Source organism: Oncorhynchus gorbuscha, linkage group LG15, assembly GCF_021184085.1.
Source record: "Oncorhynchus gorbuscha isolate QuinsamMale2020 ecotype Even-year linkage group LG15, OgorEven_v1.0, whole genome shotgun sequence".
NCBI lineage: Eukaryota > Metazoa > Chordata > Actinopteri > Salmoniformes > Salmonidae > Oncorhynchus > Oncorhynchus gorbuscha.
This window is the reverse complement of record NC_060187.1, coordinates 17,159,283-17,185,675: the sequence shown is the minus strand read 5'-3', so window position 1 is coordinate 17,185,675 and position 26,393 is coordinate 17,159,283. Positions and strand designations below refer to the sequence as shown.

Sequence of the window (26,393 nt, the reverse complement as noted above, 5' to 3'; positions counted from 1 at the left end):
ACCGTTTTGTCTCACCAGGGGTTATGGTCAGATTCACATTTATCGTCAAAGGAATGAGCGTTACACCGAGGCATGTACTCTGGAGTGGGATTGATTTGGAGGTGGAGGGTCCGTCATGGTCTGGGGCAGTGTGTCACAGCATCATCAGACTGCGCTTGTCATTGCAGGTAATCTCAACGCTGTGCGTTACAGGGAAGACATCCTCCTCCCTCATGTGGTACCCTTCTTGCAGGCTCATTCTGACATGAACCTCTAGCATGACAATGCTACCAGCCATACTGCTCGTTCTGTGCTTGATTTCCTGCAAGACAGGAATGTTGGTGTTCTGCCATGGCCAGCGAAAATTTCCGGATCTCAATCCCATTGAGCACATATGGGACCTGTTGGATCGGAGGGTGAGGGCTAGGGCCATTCCACCCCAGAAAAGTCCAGGAACTTGCAGGTGCCTTGGTGGAAGAGTGGGGTAACATCTCACAGCAAGTACTGGCAAATCTGGTGCAGTCCATATGGAGATGCACTGCAGTACTTAATGCAGCTGCTTGCCACACCAGATACTGACTGTTAATTTTTGATTGCGACCCCCCTTTGTTCAGGGACACATTATGACATTTCTGTGGAACTTGTTCAGTTTATGTCTCAGTTGTTGAATCTTAAGGCCATACAAATATTTACACGTTACGTTTGCTGAAAATAAACACAGTTGACAGTGAGAGGATGTTTCTTTTTTTTTGATGAGTTTATTATGAAGTGGAAACGTCTCGGAGCAACAACGGCTCAGCCGCAAAGTGGAATGACACGCATGCTCACAGAATGGGCCGGCCGAGTGCTGAAGCGCTTAAAAATTGCCTATCCTCGTTTGAAACACTCACTACTAAGTTCCAAACTGCCTCTGGAAGCAATGTCAGCACAATAACTATTTGTCAGGAGCTTCATGAAATTGGTTTCCATGGCCGAGCAGCCGCACACAAGCCTAAGATCACCATGTGCAATGTCTCACAACTTACTGATGTGTCACGCTCTTGTGTCTGTTGCAGCACCAATGATAGGTTACGTTACCACCTACCAAATAAAATGAAGAGTTAAATGTAAAATGTAAGAGTAAAAGCTAAAAAATATGTAATTCATCAACAAATGTTTCATATAAATTTCAAATAAGTACTTACAACAGATCTTGATGTAACCGGTACATAAGGACAAAGAATTACTTGACACTAGCACCTATAGAAGGCATACACACACCTTGGACTTATCCAAGGTGTAAACATCCAGCTGTGTTGGACAACAGATTCAAACATGGTTTGGCAGATGCCAGGAGAATGCTACCTGCCCGAATGTATAGTGCTCACTAAAGTTTGGTGGAGGAGGAATAATGTTCTGGGGCTGTTTTTCCATGGTTCGGGCTAGGCCCCTTAGTTCCACTGAGGGGAAATCTTAATGCTATAGCATACAATGACATTCTAGACGATTCTGCGCTTCCAACGTTGTGCCAAAAGATTGAGGAAGGCCCTTCCCTGTTTCAGCGGGATAATGCCCCTTTGCACAAAGCAATGTCCATACAGAAATCTAGTGGAAAGCCTTCCCAGAAGAGTGGAGGCTGTTATAAGCAGCATATTGGGGGACCAACTCCATATTAGTGCCCATGATCTTGGAATGAGATGTTCAACGAGTTGGTGTCCACATATATAGTGTAGCTAATTTGAATCTGTAGTCACATTTTCATCCGTGGTAGGACTGCAGACTCTAAATGAAAACAGTCGAAAACAGTTTAATGAACAGTTGGGATGTGATCCAAACACAGACATTCATAAATCACAATCCATTTCAGACACTTGCCGACAGAGAGGTACTTGGCAGGGGTCTTTCTGACCATCTCCATAAACTATTTGAGGAATGTAAATGGCTGCCCACAACAATGGGGAGCCATTTGAGAAATGTGCAAATTACCTCAATCTTATTGAGATGTGAGAAGGAGCAATTTTGATAGTGCCATTCAGGCTGAGATTGAAAGCTGAAAGGTATTTCTAAGTAGGCTTCACTTGCTTTCTGGGACTTGGATTTTATAGCTTCATACCACAGCTGAGATGAATCACCTGGACATGTCCATCTTTCAAAAACACTGATACAGTTGTCTTACTTGCACATACCTACACAGACAGCACTCAAGAATAGCCTACCTTCACATTTTTGTTACATAGCTGAAAATCCTTTGATTAGGCCTAGGCTTTACTGTCATCTTGGCTGTAGAAGGTTTACCCAATCAATTTCTGACCTTGGAGGAGGTGCAGTCTAGCCCACCACCTAATCTTAAAACCTGTTTTTTTTAAACACTGACCTTGTTATAAAAACCTGAAGATAAATAGCTTCCATCTTGATATTAAAATAAGTAGAGGTTCTTAAACACCTGGGGAGATGGGTTGAGCCCCAAATGGCACCATTTCCCCTATATAGTAGACTACCTTTGAACAGGGCTGATTGGCAGTACTTTTGACCAGAGGCTGAGTAGTGCAATAGACCTATAGGGGGAAATGTGCCAATTGGGGAACACACAGCCATAGTCTTATAAACAGCTTGAGTTTTAAGGAGACGAGAAGAAAGGACACAAGGAATATAGAATTGAGAGCTTTGTTAGGGTTGCTTCAATTCGAAAACAGGAAATAATATTCCATCACATATGATATGGTAAGGGCTATAGTGTATAACACAGAACCTCACAGCTTCCCGTTGTCTTTCCTACCAGTGCACATGAATTAAAAGGGAGAGCAAGTCACTTTATACTATTGAGATGCACAAGATGTCTCTCCTCTTACCTGCACGAGTGTTTGAGGCAGCCGGGACATCTATAATTCGCCACTTCAGAGCCACACACACCACAACTGTAGGAAATAAATGATAAATCATGTTCAACAAACACTCGACATCGCCAGACTCAAAGGGGCGTGGACATCACAGCACGTGGTAACCCATGTGCTTCCCTGATAGCTTGTTATTTTAGCTACAAATATAACCTGCCACAATTATCTTACATACATTCAGAGACATAGCAAGGTAAGATAGTAGTAATCACTATGGCTAGGTAAGCTAGCTTGCTGTGTTATTGAGCTAGACACCATCTAGCCCACCAAGCGTTAGCTTAGCTAGCTGCCTTCTTACTTTGCCAGGGACAGTTTTATTTTGTTTCCTTTGAGTTCGTCTCCCAGACGGTCATTCTCGACGTGGCTTTCAGCAGCTGCGACTGTATCCACCGAAGACAGCATACTTGTAAGCATTTCTAGAAATTACTCTCTCGAAGCTCTGTTTCAATCAAAGCAGTCTGAAGTTTACCGTCTTCCGCTATACGTGGAGAAAATTATGTGACGGATGTATTCCGGTTTGTCTTGACAATACAAAAAGCGCCCCCTGGTGTTGGTATTCGTGTAATATAGGACATTTGATGCGTGGAAGATCCCCCCCTCTCTCTATCATGTGCTGCATGTCAGTCTGTCAGCCAGCCTCTCTCTTACTCTGTGTGTAGGCCCATGTACCTCAATAGGAGCTGTGTTGTTCTGAGGACTGAAGCTGACCATTATAAAACTAAAGCCTTTCTAACCCAGACTGACCAGGAGAGATGAGCTGATGTCTAATGAAAAGAAATTAACAAAATATGCATTGTTTTTCTTGTATCTTTGTTTGGAGGAGACAAAAGCAACAGTATCAAAGTCGGGTCAAACAAGAGCAAACATCTGAATCCAAACTGTTCTTAGTAGTATCTATCTCAAGGGAAGTCAGCCATTTTGTTTCTCATAGTTTATTTGCTTTGTCCTTATCCATGGTAACACAGTGCTTGTCATTCCATAGGATCTTTGTCAAGTTTAAAGGTCCATGCTAGTATTGTGTTAAGAAGGAAAAGCCCAAGTGATGTTTATATGTAGCCTACATTGCATGCATTGTTTTTAATCGTAAAAATTACCCTCCTTATTACCAGTAACTCTCCATGTTACCAGTATCTATACAGCTTCCAGCGAAGTTTAAATGTTGCTGGAACTGTGAGAGTGGGTGTCAAGAATTCAAACCATTTCAATGAAAAACAGATTTTCGAGTTTGATGCCAGAGGGGAGCGTGTTGGACTTGGACTTCTCAAAATTTGGAAAAATAATAGAGACTTATGAGTATTGGAAATCTGAAGTTGTGCTGCTAATGATAAGTAGCTATCTCTAATTGCAGTTTTTAACCAGGTCACTGTTGGACTTCAGAAATACTCTTATGAACATCAACAAAATAACAAGACGCTATTTACTATTTTGGGATTAAAACATTTCATTTATTTAATGTCAATATATTTCATATTTACACAATTTTAACTTTTCCTCGAGAGCATTTACTTATTTAATTACAATTTTTTCAACGTAACATAACTTAAGAACAAGATCATTGCTATTTCTGATGTGTTCTGACTCTGGCCTATGCTAGCTGCCAGTATGAGCTATCAACCCCCATTGTAGTGTATATGAACATATACAATGAACAGTCACATAATGTGTGTACATAGTATACAAATACCATTTTTTACATAAATAGTTATTTGGACTAAGTTGGAGTTGACCAAATAGATCTCTGAGAGTATAATTTATTGGGGTACAGTAATGTGAACAAAAACAAAGGATATAAATAATCAACAATATAATGTCAAAATATACACAGGAAAAATGTCTCACAACTCACTGATGTCTCACGCTCTTGTGTCTGTTGCAGCACCAATGATAGGTTACGTTACCACCTACCAAATAAAATGAAGAGTAAAAGCTAAAAAATATGTAATTCATCAACAAATGTTTCATATAAATTTCAAATAAGTACTCTTACAACAGATCTTGATGTAACCGGTACATAAGGACAAAGAATTACTTGACACTAGCACCTATAGAAGGCATACAAGCAGGAGGTAGAGCACCATCTTTCAAGGGTCTTGCACACAAGTGTCCAAAATAGAACTATATTCCTGATTTAGTGCACTACATTTGAGCTCTATGTGCCCTGGTTAAACCTAGTGCATTACATAGGGAATATGGTGCCATTTTGGACTTACCCAAGGTGTAAACATCCAGCTGTGTTGGACAACAGATTCAAACATTAAAAATAAACAAAATTGCGGTCCGAGCTGGCAGTTGACCTTTGATTGAAATTGCAATATGAAATCTCTCACTCTTAATTCACAAGCTATTGCACTCTTAGGAAGCTTTTGTTGTACAGTATTCCTGTTACAAAGCCCCTAGAGCTTTCCTTCGGATAGCTAGGCCCCTTCTGAGGATGGCTGGGAGGGTGAATATGGGGGAGAAGGAGGATGGGGGTGGGCAGTAGGGAGGGAGGCACAGGATTTGAGTTTTAGGACGGTGTTGTGTGGATGAGCCCTGTCCTGAGTTCAGGGACCAACTGTCCAACGAACTCAAGCACCTTTTGAAAAACAAAAACCAAACAGGCACACTTTACACATTTATTTGATAAATATTGGTATACACTGCTCTCCTGAGGCCATCTTACTGTAAGCTGGCCTAGTTTGCTATGGACTGAGTTCTTCCACAGAAGTCTGCCATCGATTGGACAGGGCGTTTGACACTCGCTAACACTCCATAAAGGGTCTCCCACGTGGGGGAGCAGACCTGACCAACTCTGCTTGGGCTTATAGAGATCTCTCTTTGGTTTGGTGAGCAGCCATTTTGGCCTACTTATGCCATACTCATTTTTTATAGTTTATATTTTGGACAGGCAGGCTAGCGATGGATAATGACCTCACAGGAAGCAGACAGGTCCCACCTCGAGGTGGCGCAGATCGCTGGACTGTGACAAAGGTTGCTCCTGTATATCAATGATGGGGAGCTCGTAGCTGTCCTGAGTATGGAAGAAGAAGCGTGACTGGTGCCAGCTGCCATCTTGGATCTAGAAGGGAAAATATACAATATGAAGTCATTGACACACAATGGATGCCCGTATTCACAAAGTCTCAAAGTAGGAGTGCTGATCTAGGATCAGTTTTGCCTTTTAGATTATAATGAATAAGATTACATGGACAGGGAGGACCTGATCCTAGATTAGCAATGCTACTTTGAAATGCTTTATGAATGCAGGCCCAGGTCTGAAGTGAAATCATCATTTATCTCTTCCTCTCTCCGGCTCCTTACCCTGCATTCGTCTAGTAGCATGTGAGGTTCAAGTAGAGTGTCTGCCTCAAACATCTGTCCGTTCCATCCCCTAAACCTTGGTGGTCTGGCCTGATACTCCTGTCCTGGGTCGTCAGCACTGTAGGTGTTTGTGGGGCTGAAGGGAGGGTCACTCAGACAGTGGAAGGTAATGTCCTGACTGGCCTCTGTGCTCAAGAGGTGGAGGAACTTCATCTGAACCTTATGCACACCGAACGACAGCTGTGGAGAGAGCATGGTAAGAGTTAGTGGAGATAACGGAGGCATCTCTTATGATACCTTTCACTGCTCAATAATTCAGCAAACAGATGCATACAGAGGGGAGTAATGCTGCCGGAACACAAGGGAGCGGCACTCCCTTACTCTTTCAAATTTGAGAATACACGGAGCTGAGAAAAATATATCTGGAAAATGATTTCTGAAGCTGAATCAATGTCCCACAAGATCCCAAAATGATGAATTAGTATTTGACATAACGTAACCTAATACAAAAGCATAGCATAGTTACTATTTTGGCGTAATGTTATTTTTACGCCAAAAACACCTCTTCATTTCTAGTGAGATTTTATCATGGTTAGCTGAAGCTGAATAGTCACATTTCTTTCCTAATGCGGCCAACACTCAACTGCGCGTGCCACAAGAAAGGATATATTCTTTGATTAAAACAAAATACAACAAGGACTAACAGTTTAACACCAACTACTATAATTTGCTCACCAAACAGTAATTCAAACAGATCTAAATGCATATTCCCATGAAACTGAATGAGATCAAATGATTGGCTTGCCTACACAATCTGGACTTTTCACAGATAAAACGTGAAGAATTATCATTCACGATTGACAGTGATTGGCTTAGGCCAACGTTCCAATTGGAGTATGTATTTAGAGTGTTGGGCCAGTAACCGGAAGGTTGCTGGAACAAATCCCCGAGCTGACAAGGTAAAAATCTGTCATTCTGGCCTTGAGCAAGGCAGTCAACACCCTGTTCCCCCGGGCGCCAAAGACGTGGATGTCAATTCAGATAGCCCCCTGCACCTCTCTGATTCAGAGGGGTTGGGTTAAATGCAGAAGACACATTTCAGTTTAATACATTCAGTTGGACAACTGACTAGGTATCCCCCTTTTCCTTTCCTTTCTGCATATTCTGTAATAATATTCTATAGGCTAGGCCTACATCTGTAGGAACACATTTTGAATGAGAAATGATGATGTAATAAAAATGACATTACACCAGTGACAGAGACTGATTATCATTCTTAGCTATCACGACTAGTGAAGGTTTCTCATCTACTGATGGATAGTGAAATGCTACATGTTAAAAAGGGGAATTTGGATTATCGATTGCAATGGTCATAAACTGTACAGCACCAGCAGAGAAGAAGTCAAAAAAATTCTAAGTGATTTCACAGCCGAGGCCGTGCATGAAATCCTGTCGGTGAATGTTCTGCCATCACAGGCCCCTGAGCCTGTGTTGGGATGTATTTTGTAGTGGACAGTGATTGAAGAAGTGGGATGGGTTTTCTTAGTTGACGTGCTTCATTTTGTATGATGTCGTTTTCCCCCTTTCCCACAAAGTTTCTTTAGTTTCTTATTCAACACCCTGTCCAGCTGGTGTCGGCAATGCAGCATTAACATTGGATGCCAACCGCCGGTAAACACCATCGAAGAAGAGGTAGAGGGACTACAGGGCTTAGAAGGTCTCTCGCTAAAAAGAGATGTCGGCTTGGAAAAGTTGAATATTGAAATGACTGAGGGAGGCAGAGAATGTGTCTGAATCTGTTGAAGCGAGCAATAACAAGGGAGATGGTATATCGAGGAAGATTGGTGTCAGCTGTTGAGTCGATGAAAATAACCCGAAGTGGACTTGTAATGTTTCTTTATGTTTCTTCAGATCAGAGTGAGCAGGATGCTCTGTGCAACGCAACTTAAGTCAAGATCTGTTTCTTGCTATTTCTGGTGTTTGCCGTCTGGAGTCAGTCTTTACCAGACAAGGTCATGTCAGGATATATCAGTTACCCTGTTAGAGCGTTTGTGGCAAGTCCACTGCGCTGTTTCAGGTGTAACATTTATGGTCATGTCGCAGTAGTGTGTAGGAGGGAGATTCCAAGATGTGGGAAGTGTGCAAGAGGGCATGGGATAGAGGGTTGTGTAGTTTCAGTGGATAGAGGTGTGTCAACTGCAGGGGTGCACATGTTGCTGGGGATCGGAAGTGTCAAATGCAACAAAGGCAGGTTGAAGTAGCTAGAGCCAGAGTAGTGCAGAAGGTGTCTTATGCTGAGGCAGTGAAGAAAGTAGAGGAGGATAGGTCAAGGGTGAGGGATTCGGAGAGGATCCCTGTGAATAGTAGATCTGTGCCAGCACAGAGGGATAGGCCAATGAGTGATATATGCTTTAATAAGGTTGGCTTCTTAGTGTTCATGGCAATGGTTATCAACTTTACTGTAGAAATTAAACGTAAATCACCGAAAATAGATGTTGTGGTGGCAGCTGCAGAGAAGTACTTGGGGTAGGAGATTTGACTTCAGAAGAGTTACATTGTGTGTTGAGTGGTAGTGTCCTGTCCTCTCAGGCCGTTGGCCTGGGGTAGGATCAGATAGGGTTAGTAGTGGAATAAGGTGATGCGTTTTAATGAGTATAGGGTTAGTTGGTAGGGTAATTAAAATATATGTATATTATTCGGTTCCCCTTTCCCATTGCAAAGTGTAATGGATCTATACTATAGTTCAGTGGAAATGCAACATATTGGATGCCAACCACGGTTAAACCTCACCGAAGAAGACATGGGTTGTGTATGTTAAAACAGTAACGTTTGTTTCACCTTGTCATTTCCGGTCACAACTTGCAGACTTGTTTACGTGTTGCTGTGCGTTTTGTTGCCAACCTAACTTTGCTACCTGACAACTTTACGGTTTTTACTTTTTAATTACCATTTATATTTTTAGTTTTCCCTCACTCAACTTTTTTTTCATTCAACTTTTTCACTCCGGACATGGTTCGTCAGGACCTAATAACAGCCGAAGCTAAGTAGTAACATTAACACAATGCCTTCTAATTGCAGTCGCTGTACTCATAATATACAGGAGAACAATCGCCTTACGGCGAGGATAGCTGTGCTTCAAGCCCAGCTACAGACGCAATCGTTAGGCAAGGGTCATTTCAGTGTAGGAAAGAATGAAACAGTGTCTGTGCCACCAGTAAGTACAGATAATAACGTTAGTACAAATCCCCTCGCAAATCCCCTCGTCCCCGCAGCCAGACAATTTTCTCATGACTTCTGGAGGGAAATGCTGTAGGAATGCTCATCCGGTGTCGCTCATTCAGCCGACAGAAACTTTCAACCGGTTTTCCCCATTAAGCAGCGCTTCGGGGTCTGAGACCGAGCCTTCTCGTCTCTACTCCTCCCATTACGGGGTCTGAGACGCCAAAGCCTCCCACCATTAGCTCTGACAAATTGAAAATCCTAGTCATTGGCGACTCCATTACCCGCAGTGTTAGACTTAAAACGAATCATCCAGAGATCATACACTGTTTACCAGGGGGCAGGGCTACTGTCGTTAAGGCTAATCTGAAGATGGTGCAGGCTATAGCTAAAACTGGCGAGTGTAGAGAGTATAGAGATATTGTTATCCACGTCGGCACCAACGATGTTAGGATGAAACAGTCAGAGGTCACCAAGCGCAACATAGCTTCAGCGTGTAAATCAGCTAGAAAGATTTGTCGGCATTGAGTAATTGTCTCTGGCCCTCTCCCAGTTAGGGGGAGTGATGAGCTCTACAGCAGAGTCTCACAACTCAATCGCTGGTTGAAAACTGTTTTCTGCCCCTCCCGAAATATAGAATTTGTAGATAATTGGCCCTCTTTCTGGGACTCACCCACAAACAGGAACAAGCCTGGCCTGCTGAGGAGTGACTGACTCCATTCTAGCTGGAGGGGTGCTCTCATCTTATCTCCCAACATAGACAGGGCTCGAAATCCTCTAGCTCCACAATGAAATAGGGTGCAGGCCAGGCAGCAGGCTGTTAGCCAGCCTGCCAGCTTAGTGGAGTCTGCCACTAGCACAGTCAGTGTAGTCAGCTCAGCTATCCCCATTGAGACAGTGTCTGTGCCTCGACCTAGGTTGGGCAAAATTAAACATGGCGGTGTTCGCCTTAGCAATCTCACTAGGATAAAGACCTCCTCCATTCCTGCCATTATTGAAAGAGATTGTGAAACCTCACATCTCAAAATAGGGCTACTTAATGTTAGATCCCTCACTTCAAAGGCAGTTATAGTCAATGAACTAATCACTGATCATAATCTTGATTTGATTGGCCTGACTGAAACATGGCTTAAATGAGGCCTCACGTTTTCGTCTTTTGAGCTTCTAGTCATGAAATCTATGCTGCCTACTCAATCACTTTTTATAGCTACTGTTTACAGGCCTCCTGGGCCATATACAGCGTTCCTCACTGAGTTCCCTGAATTCCTATCGGACCTTGTAGTCATAGCAGATAATATTCTAATTTTTGGTGATTTTAGTATTCACATGGAAAAATCCACAGACCCACTCCAAAAGGCTTTCGGAGCTATCATCGACTCAGTGGGTTTTGTCCAACACGTCCCTGGACCTACTCACTGTCACAGTCCTACTCTGGACCTAGTTTTGTCCCATGGAATAAATGTTGTGGATCTTAATGTTTTTCCTCATAATCCTGGACTATTGGACCACCATTTTATTATGTTTGCAATCGCAAAAAAATAATCTGCTCAGACCCCAACCATAAATTCTCAGACAACACAAAGATTCCTTGATGGCCTTGATGCCCAGACTCCCTCTGCCTACCCAAGGATGTCAGAGGACAAAAATCAGTTAACCACCTAACTGAGGAACTCAATTTAACCTTGCGCAATACTCTAGATGCAGTTGCACCCCTAAAAACTAAAAACATTTGTCATAAGAAACTAGCTCCCTGGTATACAGAAAATACCCGAGCTCTGAAGCAAGCTTCCAGAAAATTGGAACGGAAATGGCGCCACACCAAACTGGAAGTCTTCCGACTAGCTTGGAAAGACAGTACCGTGCAGTATCGAAGAGCCCTTACTGCTGCTCGATCATCCTATTTTTCCAACTTAATTGAGGAAAATAAGAACAATCCGAAATATATTTTTGATAATGTCGCAAAGCAGCATTCCCCAAGAGAGGATGGCTTTCACTTCAGCAGTAATAAATTCATGAACTTCTTTGAGGAAAAGATCATGATCATTAGAAAGCAATTTACAGACTCCTCTTTAAATCTGCATATTCCTCCAAAGCTCAGTTGTCCCGAGTCTGCACAACTCTGCCAGGACCTAGGATCAAGAGAGACACTCAAGTGTTTTAGTACTATATCTCTTGACACAATGGTGAAAATAATCATGGCCTCTGAACCTCCAAGCTGCATACTGGACCCTATTCCAACTAAACTACTGAAAGAACTGCTTCCTGTGCTTGGCCCTCCAATGTTGAACATTATAAACAGCTCTCTATCCACCGGATGTATACCAAACTCACTAAAAGTGGCAGTAATAAAGCCTCTCTTGAAAAAGCCAAACCTTGACCCAGAAAATATCAAAAACTAATCAGCCTATATCAAATCTTCCATTCCTCTCAATTTTTTTAAAGCTGTTGTGCAGCAACTCACTCGCTTCCTGAAGACAAACAATGTAAACAAAATGCTTCAGTCTGGTTTTAGACCCCATCATAGCACTGAGACTGCACTTGTGAAGGTGGTAAATTACCTTTTAATGGCGTCAGACCAAGGCTCTGAGCATCTGTCCTCGTGCTCCTAGACCTTAGTGCTGCTTTTGATACCATCGATCACCACATTCTTTTGGAGAGATTGGAAACCCAAATTGGTCTACACGGACAAGTTCTGGCCTGGTTTAGATCGTATCTGTCGGAAAGATATCAGTTTGTCTCTGTGAATGGTTTGTCCTCTGAAAAAATCAATTGTAAATTTCGGTGTTCCTCAAGGTTCTGTTTTAGCCTCCCTATACTGGCTGATTTCAAGGTTTTACTGCTAACCTACAAACAATTACATGGGCTTGCTCCTACCTATCTTTCTGATTTGGTCCTGCCGTACATACCTACACGTACTCTACGGTCACAAGACGCAGGCCTCCTAATTGTCCCATTTCTAAGCAAACAGCTGGAGGCAGGGCTTTCTCCTATAGAGCTCCATTTTCATGGAACGGTCTGCCTACCCATGTGAGAGACGCAGACTCGGTCTCAACCTTTAAGTCTTTACTGAAGACTCATCTATCTTTTCACTGGGTCATATGATTGAGTGTAGTCTGGCCCAGGAGTGAAGGTGAATGGAAAGGCTCTGGAGCAATGAACCGCCCTTGCTGTCTCTGCCTGGCAGGTTCCCCTCTCTCCACTGGGATTCTCTGCCTCTAACACTATTACAGGGGCTGAGTCACTGGCTTACTGGTGCTCTTCCATGCCGTCCCTGGGAGGGGTGCATCACTTGAGTGGGTTGAGTCATTGACATGATCTTCCTGTCTGGGTTGGCTCCCCCCTGGGTTGTGCTGTGGCGGAGATCTTTGTGGCCTATACTCGGCCTTGTCTCAGGTTGGTAAGTTGGTGGTTGAAGATATTCCTCTAGTGGTGTGGGGGCTGTGCTTTGGCAAAGTGGGTGGGGTTATATCCTTCCTGTTTGGTCCTGTCCGGGTGTATCATCGGATGGGGCTACACTGTCTCCTGACCCCTCCTGTCTCAGCCTCCAGTATTTATGCACCAGTAGTGTATGTGTCGGGGGGTTAGGGTCAGTTTGTTATATCTGGAGTACTTCTCCTGTCTTATCCGGTGTCCTGTGTGAATTTAACTATGATCTGTCTAATTCTCTCTTTCTCTCTTTCTTTCTCTCTCTCGGAGGACCTGTTCACCGGACGTGCTACCTGTCCCAGACCTGCTGTTTTCAACTCTCTAGAGACAGCAGGAGCGGTAGAGATACTCTTAATGATTGGGTATGAAAAGCCAACTGACATTACTCCTGAGGTGCTGACTTGCTGCACCCTCGACAACAACTGTGATTATTATTATTTGACCATGCTGGTCATTTATGAACATTTGAACATCTTGGACATGTTCTGTTATAATCTCCACCCGTCACAGGTTTCTTCCTAGGTTTTGGCCTTTCTAGGGAGTTATTATTATTATTTTGTACATAATGTTTCTGCCACCCGACCAAAAAGAGCTTCTAGATATCAGAACAGCGATTACTCAACTGGACGAAGATTTTTTCTTTAATGAGTCGGACGTGAAGGATTTACTTCAGACACCAGACAAGGCCCAAATCCCTGTGATTCGCATGAGAAAGAGATGGAGATATCGCAGAGGTAGGTCTGGGTGCATTGTAAGGATCTGACGTCGAATGAGTAATCTGCCTCTACCATCAGTCCTATTAGCCAATGTACAATCATTGGATAACAAAATAGACGAGCTACGATCACGAACATCCTACCAACGGGGCATTAAAAACGGTAATATCTTATATTTCCGCAAGTCGTGGCTGAATGACGACATGAATAACATACAGCTGGTGGGGTTTAGAATGCATCTGCAAGATAGAACAGCTGCCTCTGGTAAGACGAGGAGTGGTGGTCTGTGTATATTTGTAAACAACAGCTGGTGCACAAAATCTAATATTAAGGAAGTCTCGAGGTTTTGCTCGCCTGAGATAGAGTATCTCATGATAAGCTGTAGACCACACTATTTACCAAGAGAGTTTTCATCTATATTTTTCGTAGCTGTCTATTTACCACCACAAACCGATGCTGGCACTAATACCGCACTCAATGTCTGTATAAGGCCATAAGCAAACAGGAAAACGCTCATCCTGAGGCGGCACTACTAGTGGCCGGGGAGTTCAATGCAGGGAAACTTAAATCAGTTTTACCTCATTTCTATCAGCATGTTAAATGTGCAATCAGAGGAAAAAAACTCTAGACCACCTTTACTCTACACACAGAGATGCATACAAGCTCTCCCCCGCCCTACATTTGGCAAATTTAACCATCATTCTATCCTCCTGATTCCTGCTTACAAGCAAAAACTAAAGCAGAAAGCACCAGTGACTAGATCAATAAAGAAGTGGTCAGATGATGCAGATGCTAAGCTAAAGGACTGTTTTGCTAGCACAGACTTGAATATGTTCCGAGATTTTTCCGATGGCATTGAGGAGTACACCACATCAGTCACTGGCTTCATCAATAAGTGCATTGATGACGTCGTCCCCACAGTGACTATACGTACATACCCCAACCAGAAGCCATGGATCACAGGCAGCATCCGCACTGAGCTAAAGGGTAGAGCTGCCGCTTTCAAGGAGCGGGACTCAAACCCGGGCGCTTTAAGAAATCCCGCTATGCCCTCCTACGAACCATCAAACAGGCAAAGTGTCAATACAGGACTAAGATTGAATTGTACTACACCGGCTCCAATGCTCATCAGATGTGGCAGGGCTTGCAAACTATTACAAACTACAAAGGGAAGCACAGCCACAAGCAGCACAGTGACACGAACATACCAGACGAGCTAAATTACTTCTATGCTCGCTCGAGGCAAGCAACATGCATGAGAGCATCAGCTGTTCCGGATGACTGTGATCACACTCTCCGTAGCCGATGTGAGCAAGACCTTTAAACAGGGCAACATTCACAAGGCTTCAGGGCCAGATGGATTACCAGGACGTGTACTCCGAGCATGCGCTGGCCAACTGGCAAGTGTCTTCACTGACATTTTCAACCTGTCCCTGACTGAGTCTGTAATACCAGCATGTTTCAAGCAGACCACTATAGTCCATGTGCCCAAGAACGTCTGTAGCCATGAAGTGCTTTGAAAGGCTGGTCATGGCTCACATCAACACCATTATCCCAAAAACCCTAGACCCACTGCAATTTGCATACCGCCCCAACAGATTCACAGATGATGCAATCTCTATTGCACTCTACATTGCCCTTTCCCACCTGGACTAAAGGAACACCTATGTGAGAATGGACTGGCCACCCCCCATAGCCTGGTTCCTCTCTAGGTTTTGGCCTTTCTATGGAGTTTTTCCTAGCCACCGTGCTTCTACACCTGCATTGCTTGCTGTTTGGGGTTTTAGGCTGCGTTTCTGTACAGCACTTTGATATATCAGCTGATGTAAGAAGGGCTATATACTGTAAATAAATTTGATTTGACTACAGCTTAGCATTCAACACCATAGTGCCCTCAAAGCTCATCACTAAGGACCCTGGGACTATCTTATTTGTTTAATCTTTATTTAACTAGGCAAGTCAGTTAAGGACAAATTCTTATTTTCAATGACAGCCTAGGAACAGTGGGTTAACTGCCTTGTTCAGGGGCAGAATGACAGATTTCAACCGTGTCAGCTTGGGGATTAGATCTTGCAACATTTCAGTTCTTAGTCCAACGCTCTAACCACAAGGCTACCTGCCGCCGACTAAACACCTCCCTCTGCAACTGGATCCTGGACTTCCTGAGGGGCCGCCCCCAGGTGGTGAGGGAAGGTAACAACACATCCGCCACGCTGATCCTTAACACGGGGACCCATCAAAGGTACGTGCTCAGTCCCCTCCTGTACTCCCTGTTCACTCATGACTGCACGGCCAGGCATGACTTTAACATCATCATTAACTTTGCAGACAGCACAACAGTGGTAGGCCTGATTACGACAATGATGAGACAGCCTATAGGGAGGTCAGAGACCTGGCCGTGTGGTGCCAGGATAACAACCTCTCTCTCAACGTGATCAAGACAAAGGAGATTATTGTGGACTACAGGAAAAGGAGGACGGAACACGCCCCCATTCACAAATACAATGACTTGAATGGGATTTGTGCCACAAATGCTAACATGTCAGTATGTGGAAACAGTGCCAGGGAAACTAAATCAAAGCATGGATTAATGAGATCATATCTTTGGAAGCCCAATGAGTCAAACATTTGGCTGTAATAGAAGAACACAAGGATCCAAATGTTTATGTTTTGCCAGTAAATGTTTTGACCCATTTTGGTAACCAGAGCTCCACTTGGTACACACTGATTGAATCAACATTGTTTCCACGTCATTTCAATGAAATGACATTGAATTGACATCTGTGCCCAGTGGGTGCTTGATGTGCAACAAAAGTCAGAAGCTATTCACCAATGTCTTCAGGATGTTGTTTCCCTGAATAGAAGTCAAAGTCATGTACAACAGGAGTTTCCAAACCTTGTCTCTCTTAAAACCCATTCCTGACACTTAGAAAAAAGGAAATAAACAGTTGGATCATTAAGTGTTCTTTAATTACAGCCAAATGGTTGAGTCACAGGGCTTCCAAATAACTGTTTTTTTGGTTAAAGAGATTGTAATTTGGGTGAACTAAGTGACAAATTGGTTTCCTTACCCTGTAAGCAGTCTATGGACAAGGTATGATCGCATTAATCCATGCTTTGGTTTAGTTTCACTGGCACTGTTTCCACACACTAACATGTTAGCATTTGTGGCACAAATCCCATTCAAGCCACAGGAATGATATTAGCATTTTTCGCACATCATGTTCAAATCATCTACAAGTGACTGTGTTGAGCTTGACAATCAATTTGGCACTGAGTGTACAAAACATTATGAACTCTTTCCTAGTATTGAGTTGCACCCGCTTTTGCCCTCAGAACAGCCTCGATTTGTCAGGGCATGCACACTACAAGGTTTTGAAAGCATTCCACTGGGATGCTGGCCCATGTTGAGTCCAATGCATCCCACAGTTGTGTCAAGTTGGCTGGAAGTCCTTTGGGTGGTGGATCATTCTTGATACACACGGGAAACTGTTGAGTGTGAAATAACCCACCAGCATTGCAGTTCTTGACACACTCAAACAGGTGCTCCTGGCACCTACTACCAGACCCTGTTCAAAGGCAATTAAATATTTTGTCTTTCCATCCACCCTCTGAATAGCAAACATACACAATCCATGTCTTCTTCGGTGAGGTTTAATGGTGGTTGGCATCCAATATGTTGCATTTCCACTGAACTATAGTATAGATCCATTACACTTTGCGATGGGAAAGGTGAACCGAATAATATACATATATTTTAATTACCCTACCAACTAACCCTATACTCATTAAAACGCATCACCTTATTCCACTACTAACCCTATCTGATCCTACCCCAGGCCAACGGCCTGAGAGGACAGGACACTACCACTCAACACACAATGTAACTCTTCTGAAGTCAAATCTCCTACCCCAAGTACTTCTCTGCAGCTGCCACCACAACATCTATTTTCGGTGATTTACGTTTAATTTCTACAGTAAAGTTGATAACCATTGCCATGAACACTAAGAAGCCAACCTTATTAAAGCATATATCACTCATTGGCCTATCCCTCTGTGCTGGCACAGATCTACTATTCACAGGGATCCTCTCCGAATCCCTCACCCATGACGCATCCTCATATTTCCCGAAAACCATACAATACTGTTGAAGTTGCAGAGGGAAGGAAGAACAGATGTGTTAGTGAGAATTCGACTTAAGTGGAAGTCAGGATTTGTGAATGTGAACGTGTTTTTCTTTAAACCTAGATACAAATCTGTTTATTAAATTAGTGTTGCTTATGGACCAACTGGAGCCCCTGTGATGATGGAGGGCAGTGCTCGGTTACCTTGTTAGAGGCTACTGGGAGGAGACATGTCTGCCCGCCTGCCGTGAAGTTACAGAAGACCTCAATGGTGTCTGACGGACATCCCAGGTTAGGGTCGATCCAGTACAGTCCTACAGAGGTACAGGTGTTGGATCTTAATTTGATCACTCTGTTGTTGCAGGACATTTCCAGCAAAGTAGTAAATGCAGAGTTGTGGCATATTCAAGGTTCAAAAAGGCTTCTACAGTTTGTAATTTCCAATTTAAATTGTCAAGACTTGATTTGCCCCAACAAAAAATGTATCAACCCCTGCAAAAATACCCATGAATTATAATCCACACAATAATTCACATTTCCTGCTGCTGCAGGATTATTTCCCTGGTCAAATTATGATAGCAACTACAGTCTATTCTACTGAGTAAATCTGTGAAGAACACTAATATTGATGTAGATTGGGGAAAAGTGTCCATTAAATTGATAAATTCTGTAAATCGGTTCTCACCGTCAGAGAGCTTCTGTTGGCAGTCCAGCAGGTCCTTGCAAAACCGTGCCGGGTTCTCCCGGGTTCCGAGCGGTTTCTTCATGCTCTCGATCACACTGCTCAGGTAGTGCAGGGTCTTAAAGATCCCTGCATTCTGGTCCGAGAGGGACATCTCTGTGTTCTGGTAGATCTAGGCAAGCAGGGTTAGCATAGTCCACACAGTCCAGAGTGTTGCAGCATGCATGGGAAGAGGTTAGGAGAAAGCCACAGAGACAGCCAATCCAAAGCATGGACACATGGATGAATCAAATATTTCATAAGCATGAATTCATGCAGACACATGCAAGATGCATGCATAGAGGCACAACCCATATCCAACCATAGAAACACCATGTCAATATATTTAGAAAAGTTGCAAGCAATGTGTTTTGCATGTGTTAAACGCAATTAAATAAGGTTTATTTGTAGGCAAGGTAGTGACAGGCACCCACACATTAGTGAAAATACATAGAATTAAAGAGCAAAAAAACAAACAGGAAGATTTTTGTAAATTGCTTTACTGAAAATTGTCACTTAACAGTAAATATCGTTAGAGTGAAGATATACCAACAGTGAATGTTACATATGGTTAATATGTTGTCTAAAGATTCAACTTTTGTCTCGTGTATAGACCAACAGTGAGTGCTTTACCTCTGTCCTCAAGGCACCATTGGACTCAAACAGAGAGTTGTACTCGATTCGTCTCTGAGGATACAACACCAACAAGTACAGTTTAATCACAGAGGCAGTAATAAGCAGAAAGCAGTAAACCAGAGGCCTGTATCAACAAATCTACACATGTTTGAACTTAGTAGGAGCATACTAATCAATGTCACTGAAAGCCTCCTCCCTGACTATTACATTTAAAAAATGCCATTGTAATATTGTAGTTTAGATTTATTGGTTCAATACAACTGTTGAAACAGCTCACAGAGAACAGGGAGAGGAAGGCCACACAGATTACACTGTATGCTCCGCTTCTATGCTACCTCTGGCCCTGCAGCTATAAGACTGTTGCTTTTTCCCATTCCATCAAAAGCCTTATCTAAGCTTAGCCTGGCACCAAGCCTAGGACAGAGAGAGAGAGAGAGAGAATACTTTTGTACTTGAAAAATACTCCATCATCAACAGGCTCTGTATTTCAGAAATCACACTGTCAAGTACCCATGATGCACTGTTCAACTATTTAGCTATTTAAACCATTTATTTTTGAAGAAAAGTTTTTCTCACTGGCTTTCATGTATTTCAAACGTGAGCTTGTCTGAGATGTCGTACTTGATGACAGTTGTTCTCCATTGGAGCGATGCGATTGGTTGGTCAACATTCTGGGGCGAGGCTTAGCGAAGGGTCAATTAAGAATTGAAACTGGCAATAACTGATCATGGCCATGAACTCACAGGAGCCAGTAAATGTTTTGACCCATTTTGGTAACCAGAGCTCACACAATGTCTACTTGGTACACACTGGTTGAATCAACATTGTTTCCATGTCATTTCAATGAAATGACATTGAATTGACATTTGTGCCCAGTGGGTGCTTGATGTGCAACAAAAGTCAGAAGCTATTCACCAATGTCTTCAGGATGTTGTTTCCCTGAATAGAAGTCAAAGTCATGTACAACAGGAGTTTCCAAACCTTGTCTCTCTTAAAACCCATTCCTGACACTTAGAAAAAAGGAAATAAACAGTTGGATCATTAAGTGTTCTTCAATTACAGCCAAATGGTTGACTCACGAGGCTTCCAAATAACTGGTTTTTGATTAAAGAGATAGTTCACCCAAATTACAAAGTGACAAATGGGTTTCTTAGCGAAGGGCTTAAAGGGTCAATTGCCAGGGTTAGAGGTTCCAAGCATGTATTATTCATTCTATTTCTATGTGTGCTGCTGCTGCACAGAGAGGGGGAGGGGAGAGGGGGGGGGGTGCGTTGCCTAGGCAAACCAATACTTGTTTGCTACAACACCTTGTTCGAATCCGGACAAAGAAAAATATAAATGCTTTATTACAGATTATGTCACTATCTGTGAATGAAACAGGATACTTACGGTCGGGCCAGGAGCACCAGGGGGGCCCTGGGAGAGAGAACACAGAGAGGATTTTGACATAAATACAAAATAAACAGATACAAAGACATATGTCTTCAAAAGACGACAAACCTCAATCTCTGAACTGCCATAGAACTGTCAAGTAACTGTAAGTAGTAAGGAACCAGTAAGATAGGTTAGGACATAGTAATGGGGGGGGGATACTTACTCTGGGCCCTGGATGTCCCTGTGGCCCCTGGGGTCCCTGAAACACAAACACAACAACATGGTGTTACAATGGTGTCCAAGCAATGACATCACAATAGAATATTTGATGCACCTCCACTACTCTCTAGTGCTCTCAAATTAACAAAGATTGCAAAAAAAGTATTTGTTGAAATATACGCCAGTTTATTAGGTAGACCCATCTAGCACCGGGTTGGACATTTTGCCTCCAGAACAGTCTGAATTATTTGGGGCATGACATTCAATCATTGCTCAATTGGTATCAAGGGCCCTAACGTGTGCCAGAAAAACATGCTGCTTATGCTAAATCCTGACTCTTCCATCAGCATGACGCAACAGGAACCGGGATTCGTCAGACCAGGCAATGTTTTTCCAATCCCCAATTGTCCAGTGTTGGTGATCACTTGCCCACTGGAGCCGCTTCTTCTTGTTCTTAGCTGATTGGAGGGGAACCCGGTCTGGTCGTCTGCTGCAATAGTCCATCCTTGACATGGATCAATGAGTTGTGCCTTCTGAGATGTCGTTCTGTACTCCACTGTTGTACTGTGCTGTTATTTTGTCTATTTGTGGCTCGCCTGATACCATTCTCACCATTCTCCTTCAACCTCTCTTATCAACAAGCTGTTTTCGCCCACAGGATTGATGCTGACTGGATGTTTAAAAAAAAAAATTGCACCAACCCTAGACACTGTCATGAGTGAAAAGCCCAGGAGGGTGTCCGTTTCTGAGAAACTGGATCCGGCGCGCCTGGCATCGGCGATCATACCACGCTCAAGTCGCTTAGGTTACTCGTTTTGCCCATTCTAACATTCAATCAAACAGTAACTGAATGCTTCGATGTCTGTTTGCCTGCTTTATATAGCAAACCACGGCCACCTGACTGTCTACAGGAGCGATCAATTTCTGTGAACAGGTGGTGTACCTAATAAACTGTCCCCTGAGTGTGTGTTGATATTAACATTACATTTTGTATGAAATAGCTGCTCTAATCTAAACGATCCAATCATAATCATACTTTACAGCCTGAAGAGCTGCAGTCAGTACAAAGGGTTCTGTGTTGAGGGCTCCCTTTGTGTTTCTGCAATGGAGCTCTACCGCCCCCACTGGCCGATGAGGGAACTGACGACACAGTACTATAGCAGCAGCCTTCTGCAGGCAGCTGGTTCTTATTAGGCCCCTGAGGAGCTGCCTAGAAGTGTTTGTGTATCTGTTTACTGTATGTGCTTTTGTGTTTTTCTCTCTCTCTCTCTACTGTTTGTGTGCCTGTGAGTCTCGATGGGGCTTAGGGAGCCGTGAGAATCTTAAACCAGTTTACATGGCAGAGCGTGAGCTGTGAGAATCTTAAAACAGTTTACACGGCAGAGCGTGAGCTGTGAGAATCTTAAAACAGTTTACATGGCAGAGCGTGAGCTGTGAGAATCTTAAAACAGTTTACATGGCAGAGTGATAGGGAACAGTATACTGTACATTAACCCGGTCATGGCTAGAAGGGTCCCAGCTTTTGTCAAATTAGGAGAATTAACGTAGCAGGTTAGGAGAATTAAAGTAGCAGGTTAGGACAATTAGGTTAAGGTTAGGAAAAGGGTTAGGGTTAGGAAAAGGGTTAGGGTTAGGAAAAGGGTTAGGGTTAGCGAAAATGCAAAAGCTGGATCCCTTCTAGCCATGACCCATTAATCCTCACAGAGGATCACAGCACTAACATTATGACAAGGCATTTCCTGTACACTGAGGCAGTAAGGCTCCATGCACAGCCCACAGTGTACTGGAAATCCCCCTGCAACAGCTACTTTCAAGTCTACCCAGGTAGCATGGTTATTACCTCAGGAAACACTGCCCATAGCTACAGTTCAAACCAAACCAGGCCACGTGTCATCCTGTGTGTCAATCCTAGTTTATAGATTAAACACCAACGCTGTACTTCACACATAACCTTGTGGTTTTCCAACGCCTACCGAGTGTAGCATAGACTGCTTTCTCTCCAATGGATTCTATAACTCTACAGAATGTATTCAGAATTCAAGTATTGGATTCAGATCTCACCATTTCCCCATGGCTTCCCCTTGGACCCTTCGGTCCCTGTGGAGGAGAAAATAAGACTTTTAAAATACACTGGTTTCTTTTCTAAGTACAAGTACCCCAATTATTCTGGGTATCCCTCCATTCCATGCAGATGTTGAACAGTACACTGGACATGAGCAGCATAGGCCATCCATACATGTTCTCCGCTGTTTTGGGACAATTTGTCCAGTTCCATCCATGAGTGGTTGGTTCTTCTAACTCTGTTATTCCTACAGTATAAAGCCCTTCATATAAGCACAACATACTAGTGACACACCAGGTACTGTAGCAAAGTGTGACTAGACTGGACAGATCTCTATTCCAAACTATCTCCCAAGAGAATTACAATGATGGAAAATACCACTTGAGGCTTGAACTTGATTGATTTATGGTTTCCTGAGGAGTCATGAATACACACTCTCTCTCTAGTCTAGAAAATGTCTGACTTTGACAACAGAGGAGCTTATCAATTCAGTGGATGACCGTTATGGAAACACTAGTCTCTCTCTCTGTCTCTCTCTCTCTCTCTGGATAAGAGCGTCTGCTAAATGACTTAAATGTAAATGTAAATATATATATATATATATAGAGTAAAATTGGCAGATACTTGTAGACAAGCACAAGCACACACGGACATGTGCTCACACACACACTGAACCTACAGGTTTCCCCATTGGGCCGATCATCCCTTCTGGTCCAACAGGTCCACTGAAACCCTGAAACAGACAGATAGAGGAGAGATCAGCACACATACAATTTTTATACATCATTTTTTGCAACAAATCAAATCAAACTTTACTTGTCACATGCGCAGAATACAACCTTACCATGAAATGCTTACTTACAAGCCCTTAACCAACAGTGTAGACCTTACCATGAAATGCTTACTTACAAGCCCTTAACCAACAGTGTAGACCTTACCATGAAATGCTTACTTACAAGCCCTTAACCAACAGTGTAGACCTTACCATGAAATGCTTACTTACAAGCCCTTAACCAACAGTGTAGACCTTACCATGAAATGCTTACTTACAAGCCCTTAACCAACAGTGTAGACCTTACCATGAAATGCTTACTTACAAGCCCTTAACCAACAGTGTAGACCTTACTGTGAAATGCTTACTTACAAGCCCCTAACCAACAGTGCAGTTCAGTGCAGTTCAAGAAGAGTTCATATTTACCAAATAACTCAAGTTAAAAATATATATACATATAAAAAGTAACACAATAACATAACAATAACGAGGCTATATACAGGGGGTACCGGTACCAGTTTGCGGCGGTAAAGGTTAGTTCAGGTAATTTGCAGAGGTGTGGACTCGAGTCACATGACTTAGACTCGAGTCACAAATATGAGGACTTGCAACTCGACTTTGACTTTAATACCAATGACTCGTGACTTAACTTGGACTTGAGCCTTCTGACTCGAACTGACTTAATACTCTCCCCAAGCCCAAACATAGAAAATGACAGACGGAGCTTTGTTTGACATTTGAAGCTGCACAAAGAACGGTAAGTCGTGGCTAATATAGCCGACAGCTATATCATTCATAACTTTGCCAGTGTTTACATGTTGGCTAACGTAACGTTAAATCAATGAGCCTCCACACAGTCAGTCAGTGTGGGAACGTGATCATTGCACCCAAGATTGAGCTACAACTGGCTAGGCAGTTGGTAGCCTAAATCCTGCCTGATGTTACTGCTGTTTTTAAAGCAATTGACATACGTTAGCCTACTGTAACCACACACACTGTTGGTTACAGTAGAGACTATTGTCGCTCCTTGAAAGCGGCAGCTCTAGCCTTTAGCTTGATGCGGAGGTTGCCTGTATTCCATGGCTTCTGATTGGGATATGTAAGTATAGTCACTGTGGGGACGACGTCGTTGATGTACTTATTGATGAAGCCGATGACAGGTAATATACTCCTCAATGTCATTGGATGAATCCCGGAACATATTCCAGTCTGTGCTAGCAATGACAATGACCAGTGGAGTTGGCAGGACACCACAAACAGATCTGGGACCAGGCCAGTCCCACCTTCTACCCTGTGACCTCTGACCCCTATGTATTGTTTCCAGGGGGAGTCTGGCTTGGCAGGAGAGAGGGGGACCCTCTACTGTAGAGTAGCATCCGCGTCATCTGACCACTTCCGTATTGAGCGAGTCACTGGCACTTCCTGCTTTAGTTTTTGCTTGTAAGCAGATATCAGGAAGATAGAATTATGGTCAGATTTGCCAAATGTAGGGTGAGGGAGAGCTTGTATGCATCTGTATGTGGAGTAAAGGAGGTCGAGAGTTTTTTTTCTCCCTCTGGTTGCACATGTGACATGTTGGTAAAATGTGGAAAAACTGATTTAAGTTTACCTGCATTAAAGTCCCCAGCCACTAGAACCACCACTTCTGGATGAGCATTTTCTTGTTTGCTTATGGCCTTAGAGTTGGTTGAGTGCGGTCTTAGTGCCAGCATCAGTCTGTGGTGGTAAATAGACGACTACGAATAATATTTTTGAGAACTCTCTTGGTAGATAGTGTGGTCTACAGCGTATCATAACGTACTCTACCTCAGGCAAGCAATACCTTGAGACTTCTTTAATAATAGCCATCGCGCACCAGCTGTTTTCGACAAAAAGACACACACCCCCACCACTCTTACCAGACGTAGCATCTCTGTTCTGCCGGTGCATGGAAAATCCTGCCAGCTCTATATTATCTGTGTCGACGTTCAGCCACGACTCGGTGAAACAGAAGATTCTTAATGTACCGTTGGTAGGATAATCATAATTAAATCATCAATTTTATTTTCCAATGCTTGCATGTTAGCAAGTAGAACGGAAGGCAGGGGGAGTTTACTCGCTCGCCTACGGATTCTCAGAAGGCAGCCCTATCTGTGTCCTCTTTTCCTCTGTCTTTTCATCATCCAAATGACGGGGATCTGGGCCTGTTCCCGGGAGAGCAGTATATCCTTCTCGTTGGACTCCTTAAAGGAAAAAGTATCTTCCAGTTCGTGGTGAGTAATCGCTGTTATTTTCAGTCATAAGAGACGGTAGCAGCAACATTATGTACAAAATAAGTACATATATATGTTACAAACAATGCAAAAAAAACGAACAAATTAGCACAATTGGTTAGGAACATGTAAAACGTCAGCCATCCTCTTCGGCAGCATCTTAACAGTAAGTTCTGATTCTGTACTTACCAGAATGCCAACAGGACCTTTAGGACCAGGTATGCCTTTGAAACCCCAATCCCCATTTGGTCCCTTTGAAAACCACAGAACAGTCATTTGATAGATCATTGCTAATTGATCATGTCTATAAGAACACGTGTCAGTGGTGGGCGTAGGGGTATTATTATTTAACTATGCAAGTCAGTAAGAACAAATTCTTAATAACAATGAGGCTACACCAGCCAATTGTGCGTTAGGACGCTTAGGACTCCCAATCACAGCCAGATGTGATACAGCCTGGATTTGAACCAGAGACTGTAGTGACACCTCTTTCACTGAAATGCAGTGACTTAGACAGCTGTGCCACTCGGGAGCTTAATATATAGGGCTGAATAGCTCATCGAGGGCAGACAAGGATGGTGAATGTCTGTGGTGATCTCTCAGAGCCTCTGACTCACCTTCGGTCCTGGAAAACCAGAGAATCCAATCATCCCCAGGTCTCCCGGCTCCCCCTGCAGGACAGAGAAACAAACACACTCTGGTACAACTGGAACACACAAA

The 26,393-nt window shown here is 43.2% G+C and overlaps 2 protein-coding genes across 2 annotated transcripts in view; both read right to left on the bottom strand.

The window, feature by feature from the left end:
- znhit6 (zinc finger HIT-type containing 6) overlaps positions 1 to 3,378 on the bottom strand; it is a 50,660-nt gene extending 47,282 nt beyond the window's left edge. Inside the window, exons 1-2 of the mRNA XM_046301592.1 lie at positions 3,151 to 3,378; positions 2,808 to 2,873 (exon numbers count right to left, since the gene is read on the bottom strand). Of these exons, the coding sequence (XP_046157548.1) occupies positions 2,808 to 2,873; positions 3,151 to 3,266 (182 nt within the window). The 5' untranslated portion in view covers positions 3,267 to 3,378. The remainder of the gene's footprint in view (positions 1 to 2,807; positions 2,874 to 3,150) is intronic.
- An 899-nt stretch (positions 3,379 to 4,277) lies between these two features.
- The window catches only part of LOC123996668 (collagen alpha-1(XXIV) chain-like), a 216,399-nt gene continuing 194,283 nt past the window's right edge, over positions 4,278 to 26,393 (bottom strand). Inside the window, exons 50-60 of the mRNA XM_046300243.1 lie at positions 26,291 to 26,344; positions 25,863 to 25,925; positions 23,329 to 23,382; positions 22,649 to 22,684; positions 20,592 to 20,627; positions 20,384 to 20,410; positions 18,992 to 19,045; positions 18,323 to 18,491; positions 17,842 to 17,951; positions 6,153 to 6,392; positions 4,278 to 5,910 (exon numbers count right to left, since the gene is read on the bottom strand). Of these exons, the coding sequence (XP_046156199.1) occupies positions 5,764 to 5,910; positions 6,153 to 6,392; positions 17,842 to 17,951; positions 18,323 to 18,491; positions 18,992 to 19,045; positions 20,384 to 20,410; positions 20,592 to 20,627; positions 22,649 to 22,684; positions 23,329 to 23,382; positions 25,863 to 25,925; positions 26,291 to 26,344 (990 nt within the window). The 3' untranslated portion in view covers positions 4,278 to 5,763. The remainder of the gene's footprint in view (positions 5,911 to 6,152; positions 6,393 to 17,841; positions 17,952 to 18,322; positions 18,492 to 18,991; positions 19,046 to 20,383; positions 20,411 to 20,591; positions 20,628 to 22,648; positions 22,685 to 23,328; positions 23,383 to 25,862; positions 25,926 to 26,290; positions 26,345 to 26,393) is intronic.